At 36.1% G+C, this 14,845-nt stretch overlaps 1 protein-coding gene across 2 annotated transcripts in view; it reads left to right on the top strand.

The window, feature by feature from the left end:
- Nucleotides 1-13,951, top strand: part of CACUL1 (CDK2 associated cullin domain 1) — a 32,923-nt gene extending 18,972 nt beyond the window's left edge. For both annotated transcript variants that reach the window (XM_034440247.3, XM_034440246.3), the window contains 5 exons: nucleotides 4,094-4,196; nucleotides 9,072-9,161; nucleotides 9,500-9,638; nucleotides 11,979-12,022; nucleotides 13,264-13,951. In XM_034440247.3, the coding sequence (XP_034296138.1) occupies nucleotides 4,094-4,196; nucleotides 9,072-9,161; nucleotides 9,500-9,638; nucleotides 11,979-12,022; nucleotides 13,264-13,304 (417 nt within the window). In that variant the 3' untranslated portion in view covers nucleotides 13,305-13,951. The remainder of the gene's footprint in view (nucleotides 1-4,093; nucleotides 4,197-9,071; nucleotides 9,162-9,499; nucleotides 9,639-11,978; nucleotides 12,023-13,263) is intronic.
- Nucleotides 13,952-14,845: the final 894 nt, after the last annotated feature.

The following is a 14,845-nucleotide window of genomic DNA, read 5'->3' as shown; positions in this document are numbered from 1 at the left end:
TGGTTAATCCTCTTCTAGCTTTCCAAAATCTTGTTGGAATAATCACTCTAGTCTTCTGCAGAGTAACTTCATTCTACTAAATCATTAGCTTTACTCAGGTTGATTTATACCAGAGAAATCATGGTTTTATGCCATTATATATTATGTTTCTTTTTCTCTAGTTTGTGTGTAAAGTTTAGAACTTTAGAAGATCAGATAACGTTGCCATTGAGCAAGGCAAAAATGTATGCATATGTAAGCATATGCATGTACATGCAGCTCCTAGTGCAAAATCTGTAGAAATATATTGGTAGGATTGTGGCATTAAAACTTTATATAGCTGACTTTATTTCCCAGTAACAGAAATTATTATGTATCCTTCATCTCAAGAAAATTACAATAAAAACTTAGAAGGTCATTAGTTGATTAACAGATTGTGTCAAGAAAGTATTAGAGAAAAGGAAGTCTTCCTGAGGAAGAAATGTAGGAAGATCAAATGGGAATAGTTCCTCAAGCAGGCATGGAAAACCTGCAGCTTTGTAACATGGTGGTCAACCTGGGGTTGGATGGCCATATAAATATTTTTAAATAAATACATTCTGTGATGGATACTTTCATATTTTGTTGGCCAATCTCAAAAATTGTAGTTAGGAGACTACTGCCCTCCATATGGTTTATGTGCTGAAAGATTCAATTTGTTCACTTAAATTGTAAGCATGTGGGGATAATTATAGTAAAATACCATCAGTATGATGCCATACAGGTTTAGTTTTCATTTTCATCTAATAAAGAGAATCATTCCCAAGATTAAATAGTTGACAGACTGAGGAACAATATGAAATTCAGTCTAACCATGAAACTGGTGTTGGCAAATAATTGATCTCAATAGAAACATGACCAACTTGTTCTGGGCGTTGATACGTTTTTGTTAAAACAGTTTAATTTCCTTAGGGCAGTGTTTTTGTTACTAGTTTTTCCACATAATATATCTATCACCTATCTAGGATAAGTGTCTTGTTATGTTGCTGAAGGGCAATGTATGGGGATTTTAGATATCAATTCAAAACACGATTGGATCCTATAAGCTGCTGCTTTGACAATTGGTTCGTAGCCTTCGAGGCCCAATTAAATTGACACTACTGACCTTTAAAGACATTCTACAGTTTAAGGGCGGATACTTAAAGATGAATTACATTGATATAAACCTGATTGTTGTAGTGAGATTATCAGAGGCCATTCTGAGTGTCAGAAGTGCGATGAATGGCAACTGAGAAGAGGCATTTGTGCCTGAGATAAAAGTGATGAAATAATTGGATTAGTGATTTGAGCAAAGGTGGCAGAACCAGCACAAGTAAAAATCTATTCTCAGTCTTATTCTTCAATGTGCTGCTGAAAAATAATAAGTTGCTCTAGCTAATCACTACAATGCTGCTCATCCCTGGAGTTGTTCTAGTGGGAGGGGACATTGAGTGCAGTTGGGACTGTTTCAAGCCCAATGGACAAATCTGTGTCATATTTCGTGCATAAAATTATTCTTGTTAGATCCAGCATAAGTATTCTGAGATGGATATTAAGGACAGAGAAAAGAAATGTACTACATTAATTCTGTAGTTAATGCAATTCTGAGTTCATTCAAAGTATTTGATTGGTAGTTAGGTTACTTGGAAAATAATCTGTGCTCATATCACCCTTCCTGTGTTTTCAGGTCAGCATTGACATGTCTGCATGTGGTTGTTAAATTGTATAACAGTGATAGCCCTAATTTCCGTCTTTTTATTGCAAAACAGAGATGCTTTGATGTTCAGAGTTAATGCTTGATCATTAGCTTTACTGGATACTTTTCATTTTCTGCTTTCAAGTTAATTTATTATGTTTAATTTCTATTATATATGCTGTGTTATTGCATGGTGCTGTAAAGCTAGGAAATGTTATTTTTTTTTAAAGTAGGGTAAGTAAAAATGCTTCTAATGAAATAAAAGCTACAGAGTTTAGATGACTCAGTGAAAGCACATCTTCATGAAAAGAAACGCTGCCAGACAGAACAAGACATTCTACAATTAATTCAAGGATTTAAAAGAACTTTGTGTTATGTTGAGATTTTAAAATGTGGTTTCAGAAATAGACTAGGAATAACACTGAAATTTTGCTAACTTTCCATCTTTGTAACTTCACATGAACATTTAAGCATCATTTGTGGTCCCCTGTCCCTTCCTTTTCAGTGTTTGAATCGATGGCCCACATAGGTAGTAGTAAATAGGCTGGAAATACTAAATATCTGTGATTACATATTTACCCTGAAAAAAGCAGCAAGGGGGTGAGGAAAGTTTCTAAATTGTTAGACAAATTATTTTCTAGACTCTCAAGGCGTTTTGAGATTTGAAACCACCAGTAAGATAGTTGTAGTAACTTTTACAAAATCATGCCATAATAATAAAAATGTATTAATCCAGAAATCCAGAGCTGCATAAGTCTCTGTTTTGGAAGTGGTTTTTCAAAACACAGCTATAGAAGAATCCCCAGATTTTTCTTCTATGACTAATAGAAAAACAAAGAAGATAGCAGCGTGAGGACAGAATGATATGCCTGCCTGTTATTCTGCTCTTGCCTGCCTAGAATTATTTGTTCATAAAAAACCATTAAATGTATGGTTCACTTGATAAATTAGAGGATTGGGCGGAAGCAACAAACCTATTATATCTAGAACTTAACTAGGAGATACAAGAGGTAGTGAAAAGGTTCGACATTTATCTTCATTTTAGAAGCTGTGGTGCTCCTTGTCTCTTGACATCTGTTGAGCTGCATTTAATTGTGCTCTTTTGTAGAGGAGAAAAGTATGATATTAAGAAACAGCAGTTCTATAGATCAGCAGGAAACGAGAAAGAATTGACTGCCTTCTATACTTATTCTTAGATTGACATTAAACAATTGCTTCACACACCATGTGTGATTCCTGTGCTAAAGAAAAACAAAATAGGTAGAAAGAAAAGGTTGCTTTTGAACTGTGTGGATTACTTTATATGCTTCAGCCACATAAAGTAACATTCCATTAGTATTTTAATTGTTACAAATTAGTGGGAACTTTGTACTTAGGACCTTAATACAATAAAATATAATAATAATAAAAGTTTTTAAAAAGGTAAGCAGCAGATTTGTAAAGTTGCACGAACTAGGCTTGTCTAGTCCAAGAAAGAGGAGGACTTGCGGTGATACAATACCATTCTAATACTTGAGGGACTGTCACAGAGAAGAGGGGGTCCACCTCTTCTCCAAAGCACCTGAAGGGCTGGACAAAAAGTAATAGGTGTAAGATTATTAAAGAAAGATCCAACTTAGAATTAAGGCTTGCCTCCAGAAGTTGTGGTGTTCCTTCACTGGAGGTTTTCAAGAAGAAGTTGGACAACCATTTGTCCGGAATGATATAAAGTCTCCTGTTTGAGCAGGGGATTGGACTACAACCAAATAAATAATCCTGGTCTGTCAATCTCTTCAGGGAGTAGCAGTAGTACAATCCTTATACTGCTCAAGCTCTTGAATATCCAGGCTTCTGCCTTTTAAACAATGATGAATTGATTTGAAGAGTTGATAATGAAGTTAGGATCCAGTCTAGCATTCATATTGAGATAAAATTGTGATACAAAGTAGTGGGATTTGTAGTCATACACTGAGTGTGGATGCATCCACTACTGAACTTAAAAAGAGACCCAATATGACCCTCAAATGCACAAGATATGAGCATTAAACAGGAAGAACTGTAAGTCTTAATGCAGGAACATAAACATGTTTAAGTAGACCTTAACTGGTAGGACAAATTTATGAGTAAAATGAATGGTGCATCCTATATTATAGGTTAGTGAGGTAAATGAACTCAGCCATTTTTGAGCTCTATTCCCTGTGTAGCATTGATGAAGATCATAATTATAAAGATCAGCCTGGCATATCAAATGAACTTAGAATTTACTTTCAACTTTTTTCCTTCCTAACTGGACTCACTGTATTATTTGTTGTTTGTACACAAACAAATGATTTGGATTATGAGAAGTGCAAAGCAGAAAGTAGTCTGTAACAGTACGTTTATATTGCTGTCATTTAAAAAGATTTTATTTTTTTCCCTCAGAATAAATTTTACATAGAAACCAAGCTTAACCGAGATTTAAGAAATGATCTTATAAAACTGTTTACGGAACATGTTGCAGAAAAGCACATTTACAGCCTGATGCGTAAGTCTAAAGTTTGAGATGATTCATTTTTTAATATAGTAATAAACTGCTGAATCATTATTTGGAAAATGACAAAAATGAAAAGTATCTTAACTAGCCTGTTAAGAATTTAATTTTAATAGGATTAAAATGCCAGATTATAGCTGTTGGTTGTTTGGGAAAATTGCAATGTAATTGAGTACTTGTTTAGTTAAATACAAGAATTTTCTGAGCCAGAAGTATACAGGTAGTCCTCGGTTTACTATCACAATTGAGCTCAAAATTTCTGTTGTTAAGTGAGTCCCCTTCTTTACAATCTTTCTTACCAGAGTTGTTAAGTGAATCATTGTAGTTGTTAAATTAGTAATCTGGTTGTTAAGCCAATCTGGCTTCCCCATTGACTCTGCTTATTAGAAGTCACAAAAGATGATCACTTGTTCCCAGGACACTGCAACCATCATAATAAATACATGTCATTTGCCAAGTGTTCAAATTTTGATCTGTGACCATGAGGATACTGCAATGGTCATAAGCGTGAAAAATGGTCATAAGACTCTTTTTTCAGTGCCATTGTAACTTTAAATGGTCACTAAATAAATGGTTGTAAATCGAGGACTACTTGAAATATATATTTCTTTGGTAGCATATTCTATTACAGTATAGCTGTCTTCAATTATCTTTGTTTTTGCTTTAAATGCTATTAGTTTCTTCAGATACCAGTGTTGACATTGATTAGACTGCTACAATTTCTGCCAGGGTATCTATTGAACAACAAAATAAGAAAACTCGTGTGCCAACCTTAACCTTTGCTGAATGAGTTTATCTTGCAATTGGACCTCATTGTGGTAATCCCATTATTAATATCACATTTTCATGGTGGTTTTTCTTCTTAAAGCAGGGATGTCAAACTCAAGGCCCGTGGGCCAGATCCAGCCCATGGGGTGCTTAGATCTGGCCCATGGAGCTGCCCTGGAAATAGCGAAGGACCGGCCTGCGGTGCCTCTGCCAGCAAAAATGGAACTCTGTTTTCGCCGGCAGAGGGCTGCAGGAGGATCCCCCTAGCTCTGCCCAGGCCACCGCAGGTGCCCCCTGACAGGAGTGATGTCAAGCTGGCCACACCCAACCTGACCATGCCTACCCTGGCCATGGCCCTCCGGCCCCCCCGAGGTCAGACATAACCCTGATGCAGCCCCTAATGAAATCAAGTTTGACACCCCTGTCTTAAAGCTTTCAGTCTGACAAGATTGATTTTAAGTCTTTAAGGTAGTCCAGACTAGGAACCAAACTCAAGAGTATTACCGTAGTATTACCTTTACTGTAAAGTTATATAACTGAATCTTGCAAATCTGAAACCGCTTCCCCCTTCCTCCACTTTTACCTTTCAGAGAACTAGGGAGAGTCACTTATGAAACTCTATCCCCATTCCTGCTTTGGACTCGGGTTTCTTTCATCAAACTGTGGTCTAGACTGCAGCTCTCCCTCCTGTCTTTCAAGATTATTCTCACAGCCCAGAGCTGTGCAGCAGAACAATAGTAGTCCTTCTCATTATTCATATGAAGATCATTTTAATTATTAAGCTAGCTAAACAGAAGGTGCATTGTGTGTATTTATATTCAAGGAAGCAACATTAGTTTTTGTAGTTACCAAAAGAAAGGTAACCTTTCTAAATGCTAAATTGCTCTCCCAGCTTGAAATGTATAGCTGAATAAACTATTGGCATTGCCATTTTAGCAGCAGGTTACTGTTTTCCATTTATGGCTGCATCTTCTATATACAACTAATACTTATCTAAATCATTATCAGTGTTATTTTAACATTACTGATGTTGGCAGTACTTTTATAACATTTAGGATTAGAAGGTAATTGCTAAAAATGAAAAATCAATTCCATACATTCGACTTTGTTACGATGGAGTTATTTAAAATAGCAGTAGCAGAAATAATACCTTCTGTATGAAGAAAAGCTAACAGAATTTTAGTTTAATTATATACCTCATTTGCATATGGTACTAAGACATAATGTGATATGGCTTTTTTTGTAAACATATTCATTTTCAGTTTATTTAGTTTAGAAATAAACTGAGGCACAAGAGGCAATTTAAAATCCTGATGCAATCTTTATTATCTTGTTCTGTGCCCACTTGTTCTGAGTAATGGTAAAAGAAAAAAATATTTAAATAAGTCAGAATTATAGCATTTTTCTTATAGTACTTGGTGCTTTCTGAGCTTGGTTGTTACTTGTAGAATTTCATTAACTATTGGTAGCATAATCAGTACTAGATTATATACAGAAGTTTGCCTGCCAGTGTTGGTGGAGGCTATAATTTAACTTTAACTTTGTGTGGTTTAATTTAACTTCTAATTCTTATTTCTGTAGGGTAAGAAGCCTTAATCATTTAGTTAACAAATTCTTAAGTTGTGACATTTATAAGTGCAAGATGTTTTATTCGTACCTGGCCACAGTGCAGTAACTGGAAATTTATCTAGTGCATGAATTTATTAGCCATAATAGTTAAATGTAACTTCATATTGTATGTTAAGAAACTATAGTTAAATAGAACTTCATATTATATGTTAAGAGTTTCTTGCCTTTATCCTTGAAATCTTAAAGGTGAAGCTATTGTATTTAATGCCTTTTTAAGCATCCATCTGGCTTAGTCAAGGCCATTATTCTATAACTTGTGTTCTGTCTTCATTGTTGTTTACACAATAAGTAAGATACACTTGTACAGGATGAAAGCAAAGGATTGCAGAAAGATGAGAATCTATGAATTATTGTTTTGAATTCTCAGCTGACCTTCAACAGTTCTTCTTTCGTTTTTCATACATATTTAAAAAATAGCTTGAAATCAATCTTCTGATGTGATATTAATACAGTTACTTGATTTTTAAAAATATATTTAGCCATCTGACTTTAAAATGACAAAATAACTATTTGGTTTATTTAAAATAACTTTGGGGAAAATGAAGCACTTTTAATACATGAAACTGCTAGCAAATAATTTATAGTTCATGCAATTTTTATTCCAAAACTTCTGTAGGCCAGCATTAGCTGCTACTGACTCTACAATCATATCTTTTTATAAGCAACATATAGTAGGAGCTGAAGCAGAATTTCAGTTTCAACATTTAGGTTTTAAAATTGAAGTGTTAATGCTTCTTAAAATTTTATCACAATTCTGTTAAATTGTTGACATACCCAAATATATAGTATGTCTAAAATCAAATATCTCTGTTGAAATAAGATGCATAATATAAATAAATATCCAGACAGAAATATATACACAGCCTTTTCTTCATGGACTTTCTTCTTCAGAGCACCTGTAATTGAGATGTCTATTTACTGTAACATAAATGAGTTGTCTTATAAATAAGAAATATAACTGATTTTATCATATCCGGTTATCTTCACATATTGTACTAGAGAGCCATTTTGATCTAGTGGTTAAGGCACCAAGCTAGAAATCAGGAGATTGAGTTGTGGTCCCACCTTAGACATGAAACCTGGCAGGATGATCATGAGCCAATAACTCTTTCTTAGTTACGCTATCAGGCTTGAGCAACAAGTCAGTAGGTCAATCCTGTTGTAACCAATGGATAAGCACTTTGTTGATTCCCCCCCGCCCCCCCTCCAAAAAAAAAAACCCACCACAAGCAGATCCTTCACTTGTGGGGAAAATGCTAGGAGAAAAAAGAAAAAAGAGAGTTTATATTCATGTAACAAAATCCAAACTTTACAGAGATTAGCTTGCCCATATTTAACCACTTAACAAATAAATTCCCTCATGGGAAGAGAAGAAAAGGAACCACAGTTGCTGTTTGATATTTGATAAAATGCCTAGAGGATTATTTTTATCATAAATTTGATTTTAGATGCTCAGTTGCATGAAAATACAATTTTGCTAAAAGTTGTGTAGAGATTTTACAAAGATTGTCTTAGGGTTTGACAAAAGGAAATTCACAAAAAGGAAATTCCTTGCTGAGTTTTCTCATCCTATTTACAGATAGTCCTCACTTAACAACCAGGGAACTAGAATCTCAACTATTAAGCCAAGCAGTCATTAAGTGAGATGTCAACATGACTCTTTTGCTCAATGAACACAATCCTGGCACTTCCAGTTGCAGTTGTTAAGCAATCTCCCAAGCCACTATCAATGGTGCAAAAAAGTTGCCTGCTGAAGAATTTTACCCTTTCACTCTCAAATTTTCCTGTAGGAGCCCCTCAATGCTCAGAAGGGAAGTCGCTTGTGGGGCTGTAGGAGTAGAGCTGAAATTTTCAAGATTTCCCTTCTCTTACACTTGCAATTTTTCTTGCTAACTTCCCTGTTGACTTTCTGGGGAAGCAGGCTGAGAAGAATACAAATGGCAATCACATGATCATGGGACACTTGGCAAGTGGATGAAATGTGTCCAGTCACCATAGAGGGTGAACATTAATGATGGCTAGAAGTGCTTAACAGACCATTAAGCATCCTTTTCTAGGTGATTAAACTTTTGTATAGTTGTTAAAACAACCGTTCATAAGTAGAAGGCTATCTGTACTTAATGGAAAATGAGAAAAGTGATTTAAACTTTTTAATTTGTTTGCATTTATAATTATTAAGATGTCAACAGGAGACATGAATTCTGCATTCATATTGAAAACACACCGAAAAGAAAAGGAATAACTTGCACATGATTTGACATCTGCATGAGATCTTTCTGGATTTCTCTTGCCATTTTAAAAACTTGCTTTCCCCAGGCCTTTAACTTCTTATAAAAACTTCTCCTTTAAGATTTAAGTAGAATACATTCATTTGGGTAGACTAGAATAACAATACATTGCATACATTCGTGTTATAAAAATCAGTGTCTAAAGTAAAATTAATTTGCAAATGAGTGTATTTTCTCCTTTCAGCTTTACTTCTAGAAGCTCAGTCCACACCTTTTTGGATAAACCCTTCCACAATGGCAAACATTGTCAAAGGCTTATACATGCTTAGGCCAGGTAAATTATCTTTTTGAGTACTTGTTTATTTTTATCAAATGATCTTGTCAAAAGCTACATGTAATAAATTCATTGAAGAGATCATATACACATATACGAAACAAATCCAAATCCAAACAAATATATACAACTGTTGTCTTGTTCTCAAAAAGAGAGATTGAGTAATCTAAAACCTTTATTAAAGGTGATCTTTTATAGCATTCTCATTTCGTATGCCGCACCCTAGATTTGATTTTTTTTGTTTAAAATTGTGACATAAGAAAAAATTTGAACTTAACCCTGTTAAATCCCTTAAGTATTTTTTTTCTCATTAGCTATTGCTTTCTATTTCTACACAGAATGGGTTCAGATGGCACCAGCTTTATTTTCTAAATTTATTCCAAACATCCTTCCTCCTGCTGTAGAATCTGAGCTTGAGGAATATGCTGCTCAGGACCAGAAACTTCAACAAGAACTTATTCAAGAGGGATTTTCCAGGTAATTATGCCAACTTTTCCAACATCTTTCTTTGGTGATCTGTAAATTATGCAGATAAATATGGGTATCACATAGTTCTTTGTTGTTTTTAACTATTTTAATGGCTATTTTGTATTGAATGTTTAACTTTTATTTTAATTGTGCTCCATGCCCAGAGATACATGCAAGTAAGATGGGCAACTATATAAATTCAATAAAATAAATAAATAAACTAGCGCAACATACTATTTGAAGACCTTAGGAAATATCACTTGGGTAAAACATTTTTCAATGGTAAGGTCTGCTTCTTGATAACCTTGTGAATTAACTTTTGTGGAAGGAGGACATCTAGTGTAGAAAATGCAGGTCCACATCATTCTCCTTTAACACAAAAGGATGGTGTCATGTTTATTTCCTTTTCCAACCTTGAATGCTCAGAAGTTGGGGGGAAGAAAGAAAAGTAGTTTCAATGCACTCAGTTGAAAAACTGAAGGTGGTTATAAAGCATGCATAATCTTCCTTAAACTTTGTACTTGAATCCCTTCCAAATCTTCACTAATACTGTAGTGAATACTCTTGTTGTGTAGTAAAAATAGGTATACAATTATATCCGGATATATGCATTTGACATACCTGCTTCCCAATCCCTGCCTAATAGCAGCTGCAAAGACTATATGCTTAAACTTTTTCTTCTGTAGAATGGTCCTTGTAAGAAAGCTAGTTAGATTGCACTGATAGTACATAAAATGAATAAATTATGCTGTTGCTTCTTATGCTAAAATCTTTATACTATTAAAATTCTTACCATGACTTTTACATGGCTAAAATGGTGCATCATAGACCAACAATTTTCGAACCAAGGTACCTCAGATGAGCTAACTTACAAAAGGTGTCCAAAGTCCAGGACTCATGAATCCCAACAAATTTGTTGTGTTTCAGTGCTATGGCTGCTGCTGCATTGCTGGGCTGCTGCTGCAATCATGTGGATTCATTTTCAACATTCTGTGACAGTTTCCCAGCCAGTCTCACAATCCTTTGTTCCCTACCCAACCCAGCAGCAGCACTTCCCTGACTGCTGGGAAGAGAAAGGGGAAGAGAAAAGAAGGGAGGGGAGATTTCTGATGCTCCATGTCAGATTCAGACAAAGACATTCAGTGGGGAAGGTGGCAGGAATTTGGAAATTGCTGCTTTTTCCCCCTGCTCTTGATCATTGTTTCTATCTGTTTAGGGTAAGGAAATACCCATCTCTCCGAGCATGCCAGCAATTATCCTTTGCTCTTCTGGGTGCGGGAGCACCGGAAATCAGAAGAGCAGCTCTTTGGCGCGCACACACAGAGCGCCAGAAACCGGAAGAGCAGTTCCCTGGCGCACATGTGTCATCTGATCTTCCAGTTTCTGGCACGCATGCATGTGCGAAGACCAGCCGGCCGGCATGCATGCGTGCCCTGGAAACTGGAAGCTCAGCTTCCCACCGCACACATGCCTGCCAGGGAGCTGCTCTTCTGTTTTCCAGTGCTCCCGTGCATGCGCAGACCAGCTGGCCTGCGTGCTTGTGTGCACCTGAACCTGGAAGAGCAACGGGCAACAGCTGGCATGCCCAGAGAGATAGCTGTGCGTGCCACTTCCAGCATGCGTGCCATAGGTTCGCCATCATGGAATTAGACTGTTAATTAGCACATAATAATAGATTCATATTATGTGCATGTTAAAATGTCTACATTAGGGAGCCGAGGTGGCACAGTAGTTAGAGTGCAGCACTGCAGGCTACTTCAGCTGACTGCTAGCTGAGTTCGGCAGTTCAAAACTCACCGGCTCAAGGTTGACTCAGCCTTCCATCCTTCCGAGGTGGGTAAAATGAGAACCCAGATTGTTGGGGGCAATATGCTGACTCTGTAAACCGCTTAGAGAGGGCTGTAAGAGCACTATGAAACGGTATATATGTCTAAGTGTTATTGCTATTGCTATTAGTTTTCATTTGCTTTCTAACCATAATTCAGCATAGTCTTTTTAAACTTTAAAATCCTAAGGGGCTAAGTTTCTAAAGGTGGCATTAGTTTTGGCAAGAAAAACTCTAGTTTTGGGGTCTTTGGGGCACACAGTGATGGGTTTTCTTCTATATTACTGCTAAACTATTGGACACAATTTCTTAGAAATTGTTACTTATTCCCACTTCAGCAAGAACTAATTACTTGAACTGAGCATTATTTTAGCTGCTTTTTTCTGGTTTCAAATATTATTTATTATCTTTATGTTGCTTATTATTCATCTTAAATGACCTAGATATCGAAAGTAGGCCAAAATTGAATTATTGGATAAATAAGTAAAGTTAAAAAAAACATTTGTCCGGCTTCCTTTTTTTAGAGGTGACCAGTCACGTAAACGAGCTGGAGAAGAATTAACGTATAGTAAGTAACTTAAACTACTAGTCTTTTTAATTATGGATGATACTATATAGTAACACATGTGAACCTTTTTCACTGACAGGATGTTCAGATTTCTTCCAAAATCCTCCCAACACTTTTTAAGGAACCCCCTCAAGGTCCCTACAGATCGACAGAATACAGTCTGAAAAACTGTATTGTCTAAGCACATAATAGTACATTACTGAAATAATTAAAAACTTATTACATGTATTCTAAATATATTGACTATTTGATGACTAAAAATACTTGCTTTTTATGAAGATCATGTTTATCTGAAATACAACAATAATGAATGGATAGTGTCTATTAGTGGCTGGGTCACTGTTCCATCAGACTGTTCTGGTAATCTGTTGCAATATGGGTATTCTTGGATGCTTGTGAAATTTCCTTTAATTTGAATTAAACTTCTTGGTACTTTCTGGACCCTTTTATGTAGGTGGGGTGTTTGGGTGGTTTGGGTTTTTTTTTTTTTTTTAACAAAAATACAAAAAATGGTTTGCCAATGCTTTCCCTTTAGGTGGTTGTTTGCTTTTCAACCTAACCTATAGCACAGAAATTCCTTGGTGGTTCTCCATGCCCAAATTTGAACCAGCAGTGCTTAGCTTGCAAACTCACACAAATTCAGCCAGGTGTTGTTGCTGCCTGGTGAGAGATTTGTGATACAGTGGATAACTATATACCATTTCTGAGTTTCTGTTTCTTGGGCCCCTAGTACAGGTAGTCCTCAACTTACGACCTCGATGGAGCCCCAAATTTTTGTTGTTAAGTGAGATGTTTGTTAAGTGAGTTTTGCCGCATTTTACGACCTTTCTTGCCACAGTTTTTAAGTGAATCACTGTAGTTGGTAAGTTTATAACCCGGATGTTCAGTGAATCTGGCTTCCCCCCTTGACTTTGCTTGTCAGGAGGTCACAAAAATTGATGACATGACCCCAGGATCCTACAACGGTCATAAAAAGTGAATTGGTTGCCCAGCATCTGAAGTTTGATCACACGATTATCGGGATGGTTGCAAAGGTTATAACTGTGAAAAAACGGTTGTAAGTCACTTTTTTTCAGTGCCGTTGTAACTTTGAACAGTCACTAAATGTACTGTTGTAAGTGGAGGACTACCTGTATTCTTAGTAAAAGATGATAGGGAGGGGCATTTTTTTTAAAGAACTGTAAGTAAGGGTGAGAGGGATTTAAAGTGATGTTTTCATTCTTTTCTCTGGACTTTTTCAGATGGTTCAGCATCATGTGCAAGCTCAAGAGGATGCAGATAGTGACTGTACTAGAAACCTGTCCAATTGGAGTAGACTTTGGAATGGCATTGGAAGGGAGGGTAGCCTGAGACTCAGTCAGGTTGTTCTGATACTCAGGTTCTTCAATGCAACTATACCTAGAAGAGGTGTTTGGACTTATTTCTTGCCATGTAATAAAATGTCTGTTTGCTGCTATTTGGGCTAGTTTGGAACAATGTGATCAATCTTGAAAACGATTTGGTTTTTTTAAAGATGATTCTCGTGACGACTGTATCTTTTTAAGATTTGGTTTTTAAAAGATCATTAAATGCTAAAAGTTGATAGCCAAGAAGAGCAACTTCCTCTGAAAGAATTTTAGAGTGGTGGTTTTGTTTTGTTTTGGGTTTTTGGTGGGTTTTTGTTTTTTTTTTTGTTTTTTTTTGCACTTTTTGATATGTGACTATTGCTGTTGGAAATCTGTGCCCGTTAGATTTTGTTCAGAATGTTTGGTCGGTAAATAATGATAATTTAACAGTATTTCCATCTGGGGGGAAAGAAAACAAGGTTTGTCTCTGAAGGCCAGTCATAGGACTGACTCTTCCCATTCCAGACAATTCATCTGCTTAACCCTTCAGTAGTACAGACCACAAAATGTAAAACTGTGATTTGATTAAACATGCTACAAAGTTGCCAGATTTTCTTATCTTCTTTGATTACATTTAGGAAAATAAACATTAAGCTGCATTTTAACTCAGTTCCCTTCCACACTGTTGGCAAGTCAAATGTTTATTGTATTATGTTGTTGGCTTTGGTAATGATTGTAAAGAGTTGGGAAAAATGATTTTCAACATGTGATTTCTATTCAGAATTGAAATGCTAGTATATAATGAAGATTTGGCAAGAGATTGTGAACCAGGTTGTATGCTCATACCCTCTGTGCTGCCTAGTGGCAACACAGAGAAATGTTGGTACTGATTTTAATAAATCAGTTCTCTGAATGATAATTGGGATGGTATCATAGATTTTCAAATGCGACTGAAATGGTGCTTACCTCTGAATAACAAGCTACTTGAAATCAATGTTACACAGTTGTGGCTTGTACCATTTCAGGAGGCAGCTGGAGAGAACTGCATATTTGATTTGTACATACTCTTTTTTTTAATTTCAACTGTTAAAGCTTGAACATAAATGTTTAATCTGCAGCAGCACTTTGCACTGCATTATGGGTATGATGGCAATATGTACCTCAGAAGGGATAACTCTGGATCCCTGCTTTCTGTTTCTGGTCGTGAACAAAAGGCTAATCCCAAGGTGCTGGGTGGGTTGTTTGTGTATTTGTTCCCTTGGCTCTCTGTGATGAAGTAGTCCTCCAGCTCCTTCTCCACAAAGTATAATTTTTATGCACAAAAGTTAGACTTCTCTTGGGAGTAAAAGGGAGATAAGGATGAGTTTGCCACAGTGAGGTAACAAAATCAGGCTATGTTGAAGTGTTAGTGCTTGGGGAGACCCCAGTTGGAGAGTCTTTAATGTGGAACATTGTACATTTTTATTATTATTATTATTATTATTATTTATTGAATTTG

The sequence above is a fragment of the Pantherophis guttatus genome, chromosome 6 (genome assembly GCF_059756535.1).
Source record: "Pantherophis guttatus breed Tessera chromosome 6, ASM5975653v1, whole genome shotgun sequence".
Classification (NCBI taxonomy): Eukaryota; Metazoa; Chordata; class Lepidosauria; order Squamata; family Colubridae; genus Pantherophis; species Pantherophis guttatus.
Note: the sequence above shows the minus strand (reverse complement) of the source record. Positions and strands in the feature narration are given on the sequence as shown.